Below are 15,276 nucleotides of genomic sequence, written 5' to 3' on the forward strand. Positions count from 1 at the left end.
TAGAAAGTGTGCCTAATAGCGTCACTGTGCCAAAGTTTGAACTTAGAAAGTATGCCTAATAGCGTAACTGTGGTGTAGTTGAATTTAGAAAATTTGCCTAATAGCGTTACTGTGGTATTGATGAACTTAGAAATTGTGCCTAATGTACGCCCCCTGTCCTGCTCTCATGTTTGTTCACAAGCGCTTTACTGATAACCACCATATCAAACTACTACGCTTACTCTCCGCTATACACCATCATTCAACTAGAACACAGCTGTAACATGACACATTCGGTCTAGCTGATCTCATAATTAACATGACCCCACAAACTCCACATCATCCTAATAAAACACAGCTAGCTGAGCACATTCCGGCTAGCTTAAGCGTCTGTTCAGGCCTAACGCAGCCAGAACTCAGTCTGGGTGTCCACCCTCCAGACTGAACACATCCAACTGATTTCCTCAGCACCACACCTACCGCTAAGAAGCAACTTTCATACAAAAACCACACCCGCTGCACACATCCGGTGTGCCCACGCACCATATCACTCTCACTGACTGAACTGCGGTTCCCAAGAGCGTTCAACCTACCAGCGCTTTGAGACCATACCAATGATGCATAAGGCACTATATAAATGCCACGTAACATAACACATGAACTTAGGGCAATGGATCAACTGATAAGATTAGCACAAGATGGCGGCTTCCAAAGCGTGAGTTTCGCATGTGTAAACGTGGGAAAATCGAAGATAAGATGCATAGGAAACATTTTTCAGATCGATCGAAATATGGTAAAAAATACATGCCCTATCCATTGGGCCAGTAACATTTCTGAGCAAACGTCCCCTTTAATTAAAAGGAGTTTCTCGCTAAGCATAGTCCGATCCTGCACATAGTTGAAGCTACTTACTGTTCATTAATTTGTAAAAATACACAATGGAAAGCTAGGGTCACTTGAAAGTAACTTTGCTCCTCTAAATATGTTTTTTCTTGGCAGTGATGAAATGGCTGAATTGGAACTTGTGGCTGAAATAAGGATAGATGATGTCGGACTCTGTTGCACAACACAATCTGAACTTGTCAGAAGGGATCGGAACTGGAGGGCTTGCAAATCCGGTACAGCAAATAATGAATTTGTTTGAGTATAGAATGTTTCCATGGAGATTTCTCTCCTGTCTTTTGCATGCCACATAAAGATTTCTTCTTAAATCTTTGTTAGCTCCACACTCCTTAAATCTCTTCAATAGCAGCTCCTCATAGCTAACAAAGGTTTGGCTGTTTAGATTCTCTTTCGCTAACGTGTTGCTTTCATGGTCTTTGCATTTAGACACTTTTCCTCTTTCATTGCCCCATTTTACTGTATATTGTTTAATGCTTCTCCCATGTATATCATAAGTCGCAATAATGATGAATTTGAAATGTAATAGTTAACTATATAGAAGTGCATACTCGTCATCAATAGTGAATTACATTCCCCAACCCATTTTGGAAGCTTGTATCATTCCTTGATGTAACTTCTAAATGCTTGTCTTTTTTCACTCTCTTTAGTGTGCCTGGGACCTACGGTGCTTCCTGCCAGAAGAAAACAATCATCTGTTCCCTTTAGGGACTCTTCAAGTAGCTTGACATCACTCGCAGGAATCCGAACCAAGGAAACCACAACACGTCTGCGTCATTCTTGCAGCCCAAAGACATTGAGCAGGACTGGGGATGAGGGCCTAAGGACTGTATGTGGGAATGATGTTGCCCTCTCCAGAGACCCTGCCTTCTCACCTGTATCAATGCTTCCATGCTCCACCTCCGGTTCCTGCAATGCCTTTTCTTCTTGGAGAGCGTCACATGTTCCTGGGCTCACACAGATACCTCGTAGACTGATTTCCCAGCCTGGGGAGGCCCAGCGTACATATTCACAACCATGCTGGGGCTACACATTGGGGAACGGCACTGGGGTGTCCAACGGACAGCCGGGACCCTTTGCTGCAGGGGGTTGTTCTACATCTGGAAATCAGCATTCCCAGCCTCCATCTACCTTGCTAGAGAGGGCAGAGTCTGTTAGCTCTTCATCATCCTCCTCTTCGCAGCACCAGTCTGGTGGTGGTAACAGCATTGGACTTCAAGGCCACCAAAACCAGGACCTCGATATTTATGACCCCTTCCATCCCACAGATGAAGAGAATGTCAACGGTGACTTCACCTATGAACACTCTCCTGAAAAGGAGCAGGAGGATCAGAAGTATGATCCATTTGAACCAACAGGGTCCAATGCCAGCTCTTCTGAGCGCAGCCCTTCTCCTTATGAAGATGATGATATCCCAGACCCTGAGGATAGACTATCTGAAGCACTGGCCAGCATTTATGATGATGATGACGAGGATGATGATGATCTTGGACCCATCCATAAAATAAAGCCACCAGAAACCCCAGCCATTATCTATGAGGATGACAACAGTATTTTTGATCCCGAGGACAATATCTCTGGTGAGCCAGTTAGTCCATATGATGAGAACAGTGCACCTTATGATGAGAACAGTGTACCATACGATGACGACAGTGATGCCCCCATAGATTTTGAGAATGAGACCCCGGTTGAAGATGAAGACTGCCCCCCTGCAGACGATGAGGATGGTGTACCCATGGATGAGGACTGTAGCCCTGTATACAATCAGGACAGTAGCCCTGTATACAATCAGGACAGTAGCCCTATTCATGACGACTGTATCCCAGTTGTGGACTGTGTTGCTGATGACAGTGTCCCAGTGGATGACAGTGTCCCAGTGGATGACAGTGTCCCAGTGGATGACAGTGTCCCAGTGGATGACGGTGGTACACCCATTGACGGTAACTTTCTCTCCATAGACAATGATGCCCCTGTTCATAACAAAAATGACTCTGTTACTATGAGTGATATCCTTGTTGACCATGAAAACAATGTCTCCCTTGAGAACATATCTGTTGATGATGAACATTTGTCTGAGGATGACGTTCCTGTTGATGAAACAGATGTCCGCATTGATGATCAAACTGATGTCCTTGTTGACAAAGAGACTGAAGTCCCTATTGATGAGACACTCAACATCCAGATTGATGAGACAGACATCCCTGTTGACAAGACATCTGATGTTCCAGTTGACAGTGTGCCCATTGTCCCTATTGATGGCGAGACCAACATCTGTGTTAACTCTATTACCCCTGTAGACATCAAAACCAACTTCCCTGTTGAAGATCGGAGCAGTGTCCCCACTGACGTTAAAACAAATGTGTCTGTTGACATTGAGAGTGAGATCCCACTTGGCAGTGACATACCAGTTGATAGTAAAGGGGACACCACTGTTTTTGCAGATCACGGCATCCCCATTGACAGTGAGGATGGCCGCCCAATTGACAGTGAGGTTCACCTCCCCATTGCCGTAGAGGACAACAATCCTGTTGATGGTGAGAACATTGAAAATGACAGTGAAAATGATATCCCCACTGACAGTGAAAACGATGCCCTCAACCCAGAGGATAAGATTTCAGAAGTCTTGGCTAGTATCTATGACGACAACAGTTTGAGTCAGGAATGTCCAGGTTCAGAAAAACCAAAGGAGGACTCATCTGCCCCTTTGGGAGAGAATGGCAATGCTGTGGATAAGGAAAGTCTGGCGGCTGGGAAACCCATGGATCCTGACAGCTCCAAAGAACAAGTGACTGCCAAATCTATTTCAGAAATACATAGTCCTATCTCCAGTGTGGGCACTGAAAAGCCGGAACTTCCAGAAGAGATGCCAAAGGACGAATCTGAAAAAAAGACTCGGAAAAGCCAATCCAGTGCTGATTCCGTGCTGAAAGAAGAGCCAGTGTCTGATGAGTCTGAAGTCACACTAGAGCCCCGAAGGAGGGTGGTTACTGTGGATCGTGGTAAAGATTATACCCGCAAAGCTGAGTTTACCTCTGAGGCAGATTCCAAATCAAAACTGGAGATCAAAGTCTCCTTGGAGGCTTTTGGAAAAAAAGATGTCAAATCGTACCTCCGCCTTGAGAAAATTGCCAAAAGAGGTGGAGAGCCACGGCCGCACAAGTCCCAGCGCTCCACAGACAGGAGAGATGAAAAGGAGCGCCGGTATGACTCGGAGATTGAAGAAGGTGAGATTGTGCAGCAGGAAGAGGAACGATTCAGCCCCATGAGACTGTTTCGTAATCGAAGTCGTGTCTTGGAGCGGCCAACAAGGGTAGTAGAGGGTGACGACTTGATCTCTCTTCATGCTGACTCCGATGATGAGGGTGCTCTGCAGATAGACCTAAGAGAGAATCAAGGGGACAGCAGGTGGAAAGGATTAGACTTGAGGAGAAAGATAACCAACCAACGAAGAGAGAGGTATCATAACCAGTCAACATCTCCTGCAGAGTCCAAAAGGAAGACCAAGTCACGCTCTAGCTCACGCAACAGGAAGAAGGCTAAAAGGGATCGGAAGAAGTCAAAGGAGCGCAAGCGGTCAAAGGACACTCGGCCAGCAACTACCTCATTTGCTACACCCAAAAAATCCAAAGAGAAGGAGCGAAAACGTTCCCGGTCTAGATCAAGGCACAAGACCGTTAGATCACGGTCCCGAGACCGCAGACGATCCCGCTCCTGGTCACCCACAATTAACACAAGTGCTCTGGGGTCTTCCTCTAGAGTGTCCACAGAAAGGAGGAAGAACAGGCGATCCAAGTCAAAAGAGAAGAAGCACCGTTGGTCCCGGTCTCCGAGTGCTGATCGATCTAGAAAGGAGAAACACAAGGAGAAGCACCGATCGGATGGAAAGAAGAAGAAAAAGCGTTCTCGGTCAAAGTCCAAGGAGCGTGACAAGAAGGCGGCGCACCGCTCAAGTGAGAAGAAAGAGAAGGTGAAAGAAAGAGAGAGGCATCCACTGCAAGTGTCAACCCCAATTATCCCCCCTCTGCTAGAACGCCGCAGGCGAGACAGTCGTACTGTGGTCCCTCCATCCATTCAAGACCTTAATGATGATGACTTATTCACCATCAAGAGGACGATCACTGTCAACCCGCAAGAGAAGCGTGATGACCGCGATGACATGCTTGGCACGCCAGAGATATCTGGCAAGCGGGAAGTTCTCTATGACTCAGAAGGTCTTAGCTTTGAGACCTGCTTTTCGGATCGAGAGCCACTGGATGATAGGGAAAACAAAAGCATGCGAGTGTTTGAGAGAATACCCAGCAAGGCAGAGGGCAGCAGGAGGAACACCTCCATTGGCTACGAAAAGAGTCGTGTGCAGGATGAGACGGATAATGATCTGCAGAAAGTGGGCAAAGACAGAGAAAGAAAGAGGCCCTTCACAGATGACCGCTCCAGCCGTGAGAGGTATGGCAAGAAGTTCAAAGAGGAACTCTTGTCAGAGACGGAGTCAATAAGCTCTGAGAAGGACAAGCTGCGCATTGAAAAAGAAAAGACACCCAAGAAGATTAAAGGGAGTCATAAGGAAGGCAAGAGTGGCTCCACAAGAAAGGTCAAGTTACAGTCAAAGGTGGCTGTACTCATCCGGGAAGGAGTGAGCAGCACCACTTCTGTAAAGGAAGCTGGCTCCATTGGTGTCAAATTTAGTCGAGACAGGGAGAGCCGATCACCCTTCCTCAAATCTGAAGAGACTCTGCCTGACTTCACCAGCGTCAGGCCAAGGTTGGATGAGGAGCCTTCAGGGGAACTGGTTGTTGTCAGACCCAAAAAGGTGAAGGGACTAAAACCCAAAACTGGTCTCAAGAAAGTCAGAGCAACCGACGACAGTGGCACCCTCCTTCCTGCCAGTGAGAAAGTGAAGGTGGTGACAGAAAAGCGGAAACGAAAGTTGAAGACCAAGACCTCGTTGAAGAAGTCCAAAGCAGATAGTTGCAGTGTTGAATTCCCCAGTCCTATTGCGGTCAAAGAGGAGGAGGAGCCCTCTTGGTCTGGCTCTGAGAAGTCAGTGTGTCAGTTGAAGCCTCCAAGCCCACCAAAGCCAGTGATTGAGCAGGACTTGACACCTGACTCTCAGACTGTGGACAGCAGTTGCAAGACCCCAGAAGTGGCATTTGTTCCAGAAGAGCCCGAGCCGGTGGAGGTGGAGGAGGTGGAAGTAGACAGTGTGTCGGAGCCCCAGGAAGAGCCCCCTGCAGTTGTCCGGCCGACACCCACCCCGCAGATCCCGCTGAATCTACAGTCTGGCTTTGACTGCACCACTAGTGGGGTCCTTGCCTGTAAGTATCTATGCATGATTTTGTTTTGGCGGTTTGTCCTTAATAGAAACAAAGCAATTAGAAGTGTATTGTCACAGGTATGAAAACTATAAAGGCCAAAGCTAACACAAGTTACATCAGCTGCAGAACATTATAGCCCTGCCGTCCTACAAGAATGTTAATGATCTGCCACATCTACCTGATCTAATTACACCATGTCAATGACCTGTGGCAACTCGTGTTGGCTCAGTTGTGAGTGTCTCTTAGGTAAGATTTTAACCTTTGTGCTAAATCCACCTCACTTGTGAGAACCCCAGAACATTTTGTTTTACTGGTGTATTATTTATTTCTATACCTCCAGTGAGTGGGTACCCTTTTCCACACTCACACATCCTTTTACTCCTTTTGTGTCATTTTTAAGAATCCATAGTGTCCTTTTAATTTTATTCTTTTTGACAACTTTTTTTTTCATATAAACCTTTTTATTGTTAAAGGGTGCCCTTGTGGATCACTTTTTACTTTATACAGTTCCCAAGGATAGTAAGGATATTGTATCCTCTCTAGACTTTATTTAGGTGAGACCAGCATAACCCACCTTATGCAGAGTGCTGGGGAGATGCAATGTATCCCCTTTCTCATTCTAACTGTAACATTTCTGTTACAGGGACAAGCTTACCTTAAATGGCTGGTGGTAGTGAACCTTTTTTTACTAATTTGGTGCACCTTTACCTTGGGCTGTTTACACAGCCCCGGTAAAGGCACCCATGGGTGCTCATTTTACCAAAATGCCTCCTGTCTTCTTTTTTCACCATTTTAGTGTTCCTTGTCCTTTCTTGTTAGTTGCCCTGACCTTCAGGTCCTTTGTGTCAATGTTATCTTCGGTGGGAGACCTTGGTCAAGCCTGCCCAGGCTCCAGAGTGTCTGTGACGGCACTTTGCACCCTTTTGTCTACCAGCCTGCTTATGAGAATCCAGTTCAAACTGGGAAGCTGGCTGTTCTGAACGGACTTACAACCCCCCCTCCCCCCAGTTTGAATGTTGCACATCTGTTTGATTGGCTGGGTTCCAGCATAAAAGTTTGATCCTGGAAGCTGGGCCTGAATCCGAAGAGGAAGATGAAGAAAACGTAGCTGAAATGATTTCCAGCGACCAGAGAGCCTGCTGTGTAACCAGAACTGCTGTTACCCTTCCTTCCAAGCGACCTGGGGACTTTGAAAATGACGATCCCCGACCCAGAACCTGGTCAGATCACTATACTAAAGACCTGCATTTTGAGCTATCTCAGGTCGTGCTGCGACGTTACGGGACTGCAATATCCCAATACCCAGGGACCTGAGCCATTGTGCAGTGCATGGTCACAGCTAGTAGATACTCTTTAGAGATGCTTTTTTCACACTTCCTACACCCTGAGGTGACTTCACCAACTAGGATAGTAATAGCATTTATATATCACTAGTACACTTTGTATGTTCTGAGGTTTGTAGAAAGGAAAGTTTGAGGGAAGGAAAAAGGTTGAACAGGTTCTCATATTGTGTGAGCACTTAAATCTTCCAATCAAGTCTAGACAAAAACCTTTCCCAGCAATAATAGTCGAAGTCAATTGGAGCACAGTCTATGGAGTTGAGGCAATTCTTAGATAAGTTTTGCACAAAGTTAGTTTGTTGAAGGAAAAACACTGTATGGTCACAAGCTATTCGACTTGTGAAGGGTAGAGCTGAAATCAACTATAGCAAATTAGCTACTGCAAATCTAACTGAGAACAGCAAAGCTAAAGACAGTGAGCGAAGTACCCCAAGTCGCAACAATGCCTTTGGTTAGAAGAAGAGTGGTCTAGCTGGCTTCTGTCTGGTTGCAGTGATGCAGATCCTGGGTTCCTGGATCTCATTCGTGGGGACAAGAGGGAGGACGTCTAAAGGACTCTTGCAGCAGCAATTCTGAGGTCGGCGGCAGCTACAGGCTCTTTTCAGATCAGCGGAACTTTGCAGTTTCAGCGCTCGATAAAACAGCACCACCTTGGATCTTGGACACCGGTTGGGCTTCCTTCACTCCTTGAGTCCTGCACTCTGGTGAGGGGACTTGAGCTCTGGTCGTCATGCTTCTGGAGGGTCCTGGGGAGACTCATGGCACTTCTTGCCGGATTGCAGATGTTGCACTATATGGATTTCTCAACCCCTGGCACTCCATTCCTGCAGCAGCAACGAAGTACAGCCAGTCGGGGAAGATGGTCCAGTGGAGTTCGTCTCAGTTAGCTGGTCCCACTAACGCAAGGGAAGAAGTCGTCCCTTCTGGAGCTTCTCTTGTTGATCATAAAAAGGAGTTTCAGCACAGCAGCAGGGCTTCGTTGGGCAATTCAAAGGTCCAGGAGGATGCAGCACGCTTCTTTCATGCTCTCTTCGTCGGGTGTTCTTCCCTGTGGTCGACTCTGCCTCTCGTTCCAAAACCCTTGCCTTTTAAGCAGGTTTATCCCATTCATGAAGTCTAGCTGTCCTAAAAGGACAGGCAGCCAGCCAATCAGGACTGGGTACATTCAGGCATTCCTAAAGACAAAGGACGGGATTTTCGGGAACCTCCCTCACTTCCTGCTTTTCCAAACACACTGGAGCCAGAGGCGAATTTAAGTACTGAAGCCTGCCAAAGGCAAAATGAACAAGGGGGATCAGACCTGGCTTGGAGTGCAGAGCAAAACCCAACAAAGACCTCACAAACAGAAAATGGTGAAAAAAGAAGACTGGCAGCATTTAGACTAAATGGTCACTCATGGGTGCTATACTGCAGCTGAGGATTCAGCTTGCGGTACAAAAGCACAATGGTAGGAAAATTAAACCACTGCCACCAGCCATTTAAAGTAGTGAGGGTAACATAAAACATGTTACATGAGAAGGTAGGATAAGGGGCTACTAAGTAACCCCCCAGCAATCCACATAAGATGGTGTGTGCTGGACCTACAAAGAAAAAAGTTGAGTAAAGTCAATTTCACTTTACTATTCTTGGGAACAGTAGTTTACACAAGAAAAGGTATTGAAACCTTATGAGAAATCTAAAGGATTTCTCTGGGACACATTACTGGAGGTGCTGTGTGTCAACATACAAAAGGTAGATGCCTCTGGAGTTTGTCAGACTCCAAAAACAAAGGAAACACATAATCCAAGTCGGGTCAAAACACACGAGAGAGTGAGGAAACGGGCTTGCTCACCCCAGGGTTAAAATTTAAAAAGACCTAAAGTCCAGCAAAAGAGCTGGGGGGGTCTGAGGTTGAAGGGAATTGGCACAGAAGCAAGAATTCTCCCTAACAGTATATTGCAACATTAGCTTTCACCTGCCTAGAATAGCTGTATGCCATTCTTAAAAAGGGTTATCTAGCTGACCTTGGTCTGCCTGGTGCAATCCTAAATTAGTGTAATGAGTTCTTGCTTATCTTAGTCTGTGTTCCACACTAAAAGGTCTTACTCACCTAGTATAACTGTGTATTATCCTGAATTTGGTTATAGGTTTATGCTGTTCCTTGAATCTGTGTTACACTATTCAGAAAAGTATCCTGGTAACAGAGTTGGTTGGTTGTGATTCCTTCACTGAGTGTCACTGTAGGACTGACAGGGTCTACTACCCTTGACTTACTTTAAAGTAAATTAAGTGACTTGTGGTTTTACTCTCCATGAATAGGTGTGTCCTATGTTAAATGTGTTTGATAAGGTCTGACTTCCTAGAATTACTGTTGGGTATTCTGAAGGTTTATGCTTTGGTTTGTGTACATTCAAGCATTGTGATTTTTGATGCGTTTGACTCCATGACAAGTACTTAACTTGGCCCACTTGTATTTATAATAAACCTTTATTTTTTATTATCCTTCTGGTTGTTTAATCCTTGGTATATTACAGGTTCTATGTACTTTCCTACAGCCCTCTCTTCCTCCTAAAATAAGCCTGGCCGCTCTGTCTACGCTACCATATACTCAGATGGTACAGCCTTATACTAAGCGTGTTGTCTTGTACTGTCTTCGTTGAATGGTTTTACTAAGCTATTAGTTGGACTTCAGAAAAACTGTCCTAACAGTGTCTCAATCCAGAATCTCTTTTGCCTCCATTTCAACTCTGTGCCCCATGTTTTTGATTTGCAGCATGACCTGCTACTCGGTCTATTGGTACAATGCAATGTTGCAGTACTGGTACCACTGCAGAGCCCTGCAATGCACCTTAAATTGGACCCTTTGGTTCCCTCTTGCTATTTTGGTACTGTAATCCATGCATTTTTATATCAGTACCCATCAGTAAAGACAAAACCTTTGTTGTACTGGGACTTGCACGCAGATCTGCCAATGTACCCTACGCCTTCCTTGCAGCATCTCTAAATCTTCCACATATGGGTCTCGCAAACTGCTGATATTGGCCTACGTTCCTGTCTTTATATCACCTAGGTATAGAACCCATAAACAGTTGTCAATGCATATCACCCTTGACCCCAGTGCTCCTTGTAGCACAACTCTGCCTCCCAAGGACACCTCTGCGAATGCACCCATGTCCTTTCCTCCAACCATGCATGCTTATCTAGTAATGGAACCCACAAATCACTCTCCCAGTGCACCTATCTTGGGTAAATAAGTACTATCACATTTATATAATCACATTTATATACATAGAATTATAAACCACAACTCAGTACATAAGGGATACAACACAAAGTATGACCTTGTTGAGAATGGCAGTCAGCCTTTCAAGGTTGAGTAAATCCAAAACACATTCTGAGTGCGGTCGGCTATTCTTGGGGAGTAAAACCAGGCTACATATTGTCTTTGAATACCGTCAGTAATTCAAGGGTAGTAGACCACGTCAGTCATGCAGTGACATTGATTTTATTTGTATCGCGCTCGTACACAAGTGTTTCAGAGCGCAACAGGGGAGGGGGAACAAGGGAGAACAAAAACAATGATCTTACTAGGCCCAGTGACATTGAGAATGCGCAAGTGCATGGTAGAGGTAAAGGGGAAAAGTGCATGGAAGGGGGAGAAATGGAAAGTGCGGAGCAAAGGAAAACAGATAAATAATCAATTAAATAATAAAAAGCAACAAACTGGCAAGTGCTGGGTTTAAGGCAGCAGACGGGGTATGTCGGATAAATGCAGGGAAAGGGGGGGGGGCTGTATGGTTACAGATACAGACCCCAGTGCAAAGGATTGCCAGGAGACAGTGCGGGAGGGTGGCAGGGTGAGCAGGTACCTGGGCCCGGAAGTCAGAGTAGGCCAGGTGCATGATGCCGAGAGGGAGAGGATCAGCAGGGGAGAGGAGGTGTGAAGGCAGAAGCAAAGAGGAAGGTCTTGAGGTGCTTCGGTAACCGGAGATGGTTCTCTTCAGTTTTCCAGAAACTTAAAGGTATGTATAAACCTAAGACTGTTTAAGAATCTGTATAAAGCAGACGAGGGAAAGCAAAACCCATGTTACGCTTTGAGAAAGACCCAATGTTATTCAAGGTAGGTAAAACCCAATGTAGACTTATTCTGGACAGGCTATACAGCAGATCAGGGGAAGCAAGACCCAGTTGGTGAACCTATATACTTATATTCCGAAAGAAATAGTTGGGTGAAGCCAACAGCATTACTTATGGGAAGTTGGGGAACCAATTCACAGGTGAGTAAAAAAACCTTATATACTTTTCGAATGGCAAAACATATTCTCGAAGGATAGTAAGAACTTGCGTAACTGCTCATGTTTCGGAGGGACAGTTACCAACCAACTCTTACAAAAGTAACTTTTAAGCACTTGTTATACTTTTCAAGGCAGAATCCTTTTCTTAGCCAGTCCTTTCCTAGTCTATTGCATGAGTTCTCTGAGGCATAAGGCGGCCCCTAGTGGTCTAGGTGCCAGATGTAGGCGGGGTGAGATAGGGTTAAGTTTGCAGGAAAAGTCAGAGTTCCTGAGGAAGTTTCTTCAAAATAAGTTGTCAACTTTAGAGTTAGTTAGGGTCCAGGGACTTCAGAGAAGACACCCTAGAGGGATTCCAGCAATGGGCCTGGGTGAACTGGATGAGAGGACTCCCAATCACATGAATCCCCCCCCTTAGCTTCACAGGAATCGCAAAAGGCTTAAGGTAAGTAATACCCTATCCAAAACAGTACCTGAGCACAGAAGAAGAGTTTGCAGCAGGATGTCTTCAGGATCTGCAGCCAAAAACCCGGTCAATTAATTCCTTTTTGTGAAGACGCAAGACCGGACACTGGAAGGGAATTTGCAGCAGGGATCAACTGGCTCCAAGGCACCAGACAAGGGTTTCTTTGTGGCTGGATGCAGTGCTGTGGTTTTGGCGCCCTTTTCTGGATCCAGGAGAAGACTGAATATTGCTGGTCAGATTCTCGTCGCTAATCTGGTCCAGCACTTTGGGGAGGGGACTTCAAGGACTCAAAGTCTCTGGGGGTACAGCAGGATGCCCTCAGTTTCAGCAAGATTCAGAATTCAGAAGACCATGCAGCGCGCAATGGCTCGCGGTGCCAAGGTATTGCAGCCCAGCAAGGTCGCAGCACGCTCTGGGATGGCTCAAAATGCAGGTTGTCTTGAGACTAGTGGATCTCACAGGGTCGGGGTTGTTTTCAGGACCCCCCAGGTCGATTGTAAGGAAGGCTTACAGCAAGCTCCGGTTACACAGCAGGGTCTCCGGTCGCTTGAAATCGCTACAGCCATCTTTTCTTCATCTTACTCTTCCGTTTCAGCTCCAGTGGTCGACTTGTCAGCAGCTTCCAGGTTTGGAGTAGTTAGCAGTTACTACAGCACAACTTCTGCATTCTCTCCCTGCATTTTAACGCAAAAAAGGGCAGTCTGGCTGTCCAATCTCCTACTGGGAGTTGGTTCCTTTCAGGCAATGTGAAAGACAAAGGGCTTCAGACTCCTCCCTCGCTTCCTGGCTTTTCAGACACTCTGGAGCCCGGCCAGGGAATCCAAAGGATTCCTGCCGGAGACTCAACCTCCACTGAGGTCATTCCCACCGGGAATTGCAGGGGAAGACCTCAGAAACAAGCACACAAAGGGCAAAAAAGGAGCCAGCCATTTTAGAAAAATGGTGGCCTTCTGTGCAATACAGAGGCTGAATTAACAGCCTGCGAGCATTAAAGACCAAAAGTCATGAAGGTAAAACTACTGCCACCAGCCATTCATGTAAACTCGCAATTGTAACAAAATGTTACCAGGTGAGTAAGAAAGGGAATACCTGGTATCCCCCAGCATTCCGCAGAAGGTGGAGTGTGCTGGCTCACTTTATACAAAATGCAAAGGAGATGAAAATCCCTCTTTACTACTTGCGAACTATAGTTCACCAAAGTATAGGAAAGAGAAATTAACAGGGGAGCCCAAAGGGGCAACCCAGCCTAAGCCCAAAAGTTGTAGGAAACTATAACTTCAACCATACATTATGGAGAGACATAAATATAGAGTAACAGATTAGGTGACTGGGGGGAAAAAGATTCCTCTTCACCTAGTGACAAGGTAAAATAGTTACCAAAAGTCCAAGCAAGCTTTGTGGGATTGACACATGTCAGGAAGATTCATCATAAATATGAAAATCCTACCCAACAGCCTACCAATGCGCCCCTATCCTTGCCTTCAGCACCGCAAGATATTACAGTAATGTGTCCCACCCACAATTGTACCAGGACATTCATGCCAGCTGTGATCGTACTGGTGCTCAGTCCTGTCCTGCAGCATCTTGGTTAGGACAGCTTTTCTGAAGTCCAACTAAGGGCTTAGTAAAACCATTCAACTGAGGCAGTACAAGACTCCACTCTTAGTATAAGGCTGTACCATCGGAGTTCAGGGTAGCGTAGACAGAGCAGCCAGGCTTAATTTAGGAGGGAGAGAGGGCTGTAGAATCAGTACAATACTGATCTAGTGAAACACAGATTCTAGGAACAGTTTAAACCTATAACTCTGATTCGGGATAACAGTTATTCTAGGGGAGTTGGACCTTGGGGTGTAATATACAATTACAGTTGCTTTGTAGTTCACAGACTAAGGGAAGTAATAACTCTAACCTATTTTAGGATAACACAGTTGCTCAAGGTAAGTAAAACCTATACACTTTTTACAGGCGCTATAAGCAACTTAAAAGCATGTGTAAACCTAATACTCTTTTTGTGGCCGGCTAAAACAGACCAGGGAAAGCAAAACCCAGTGGTTTATGAATGACTCAGTTGTTCTAGGTAGGTAAAACCTAATGCAGACTTATTCTGGGCAGGCTAACAGCAAGTCGGGGGAAGCAAGACCCAGTTGGGAAACTTGCACACTAATTTTCCGAAAGAAATTAAGTGAAGCCAGCAGCACTACTTTTGGCGAAGAGGCACAACCGAATCACAGGTGAGTAAACTAACCTTATCTACTTTTTAGAATGGCAGAACATTTCTAAGGTAGGTAAACCAACCTTTATAGATACTTTTCAGAATGGCAGAACAATTCTAAGGTAAGTAATAACTTATGTATCTGTTCACTCTCAGAGTTAGTTACCAGTTACCAACCAACTCTTTTACAAGTAAGTAACTTTTAAACATGTATTCTCTTTTCTAGGCACTTTTGCCTAATCCTTTAAAAGTCTTTCCCTTATTCTTGGCGCATGAGTGTTCTCACTGCCAGAAGGGGGGTGACTAGGGTGTAGTGTCCAACAGGCAGTGTCAGGATAGGTTCTTAAGTAGCAAAGGTCAGAGTTCCTAAGGGAAATTGTTAAACAGGTGAGTATTTTTCTTTAGAGTTAGTTGAGGGTCTAGGGGCTTCACAGTAGACACCCTAGGAGGATTCCAGCAGGGTCCTGGGTGCACTGGGTGAGAGGACTACCAATCACAGATAACACCCCAGAACTACACAGGAATCACAAGACTTAAGGTAAGTAAATTTCCAAGCCAGCACAGTACCTCGGCACAGAAGATTTTGCAGCAGGTGGACTTCAGGATCTGCGGCCAAAAACCTTGTTGGTGGATTCCTTGTCGTGGTGACTCTTAAACAGGACCTTGGAACAAAGTTTTCCTCGTGGCTGGATGCAGCTCTATGGATTTGGCACCTTTACAGGAGCAAAGAAAAAAAATAGTCGCTGGTCTAATTCTCATCGTTTGCAAGGTCCAGCACTCTGGTGCAGGGACTTTT

General features: G+C 45.6%; 1 protein-coding gene across 1 annotated transcript in view; it reads left to right on the top strand.

The window, feature by feature from the left end:
• The window catches only part of SCAF1 (SR-related CTD associated factor 1), a 472,414-nt gene that overhangs the window by 298,270 nt on the left and 158,868 nt on the right, over positions 1–15,276 (top strand). Inside the window, exons 6-7 of the mRNA XM_069605191.1 lie at positions 979–1,097; positions 1,530–6,191. Coding sequence (XP_069461292.1) covers positions 979–1,097; positions 1,530–6,191 — 4,781 coding nt within the window. The remainder of the gene's footprint in view (positions 1–978; positions 1,098–1,529; positions 6,192–15,276) is intronic.

Source organism: Ambystoma mexicanum, chromosome 1p (assembly GCF_040938575.1).
Source record: "Ambystoma mexicanum isolate Mex_15411 chromosome 1p, UKY_AmexF1_1, whole genome shotgun sequence".
NCBI lineage: Eukaryota > Metazoa > Chordata > Amphibia > Caudata > Ambystomatidae > Ambystoma > Ambystoma mexicanum.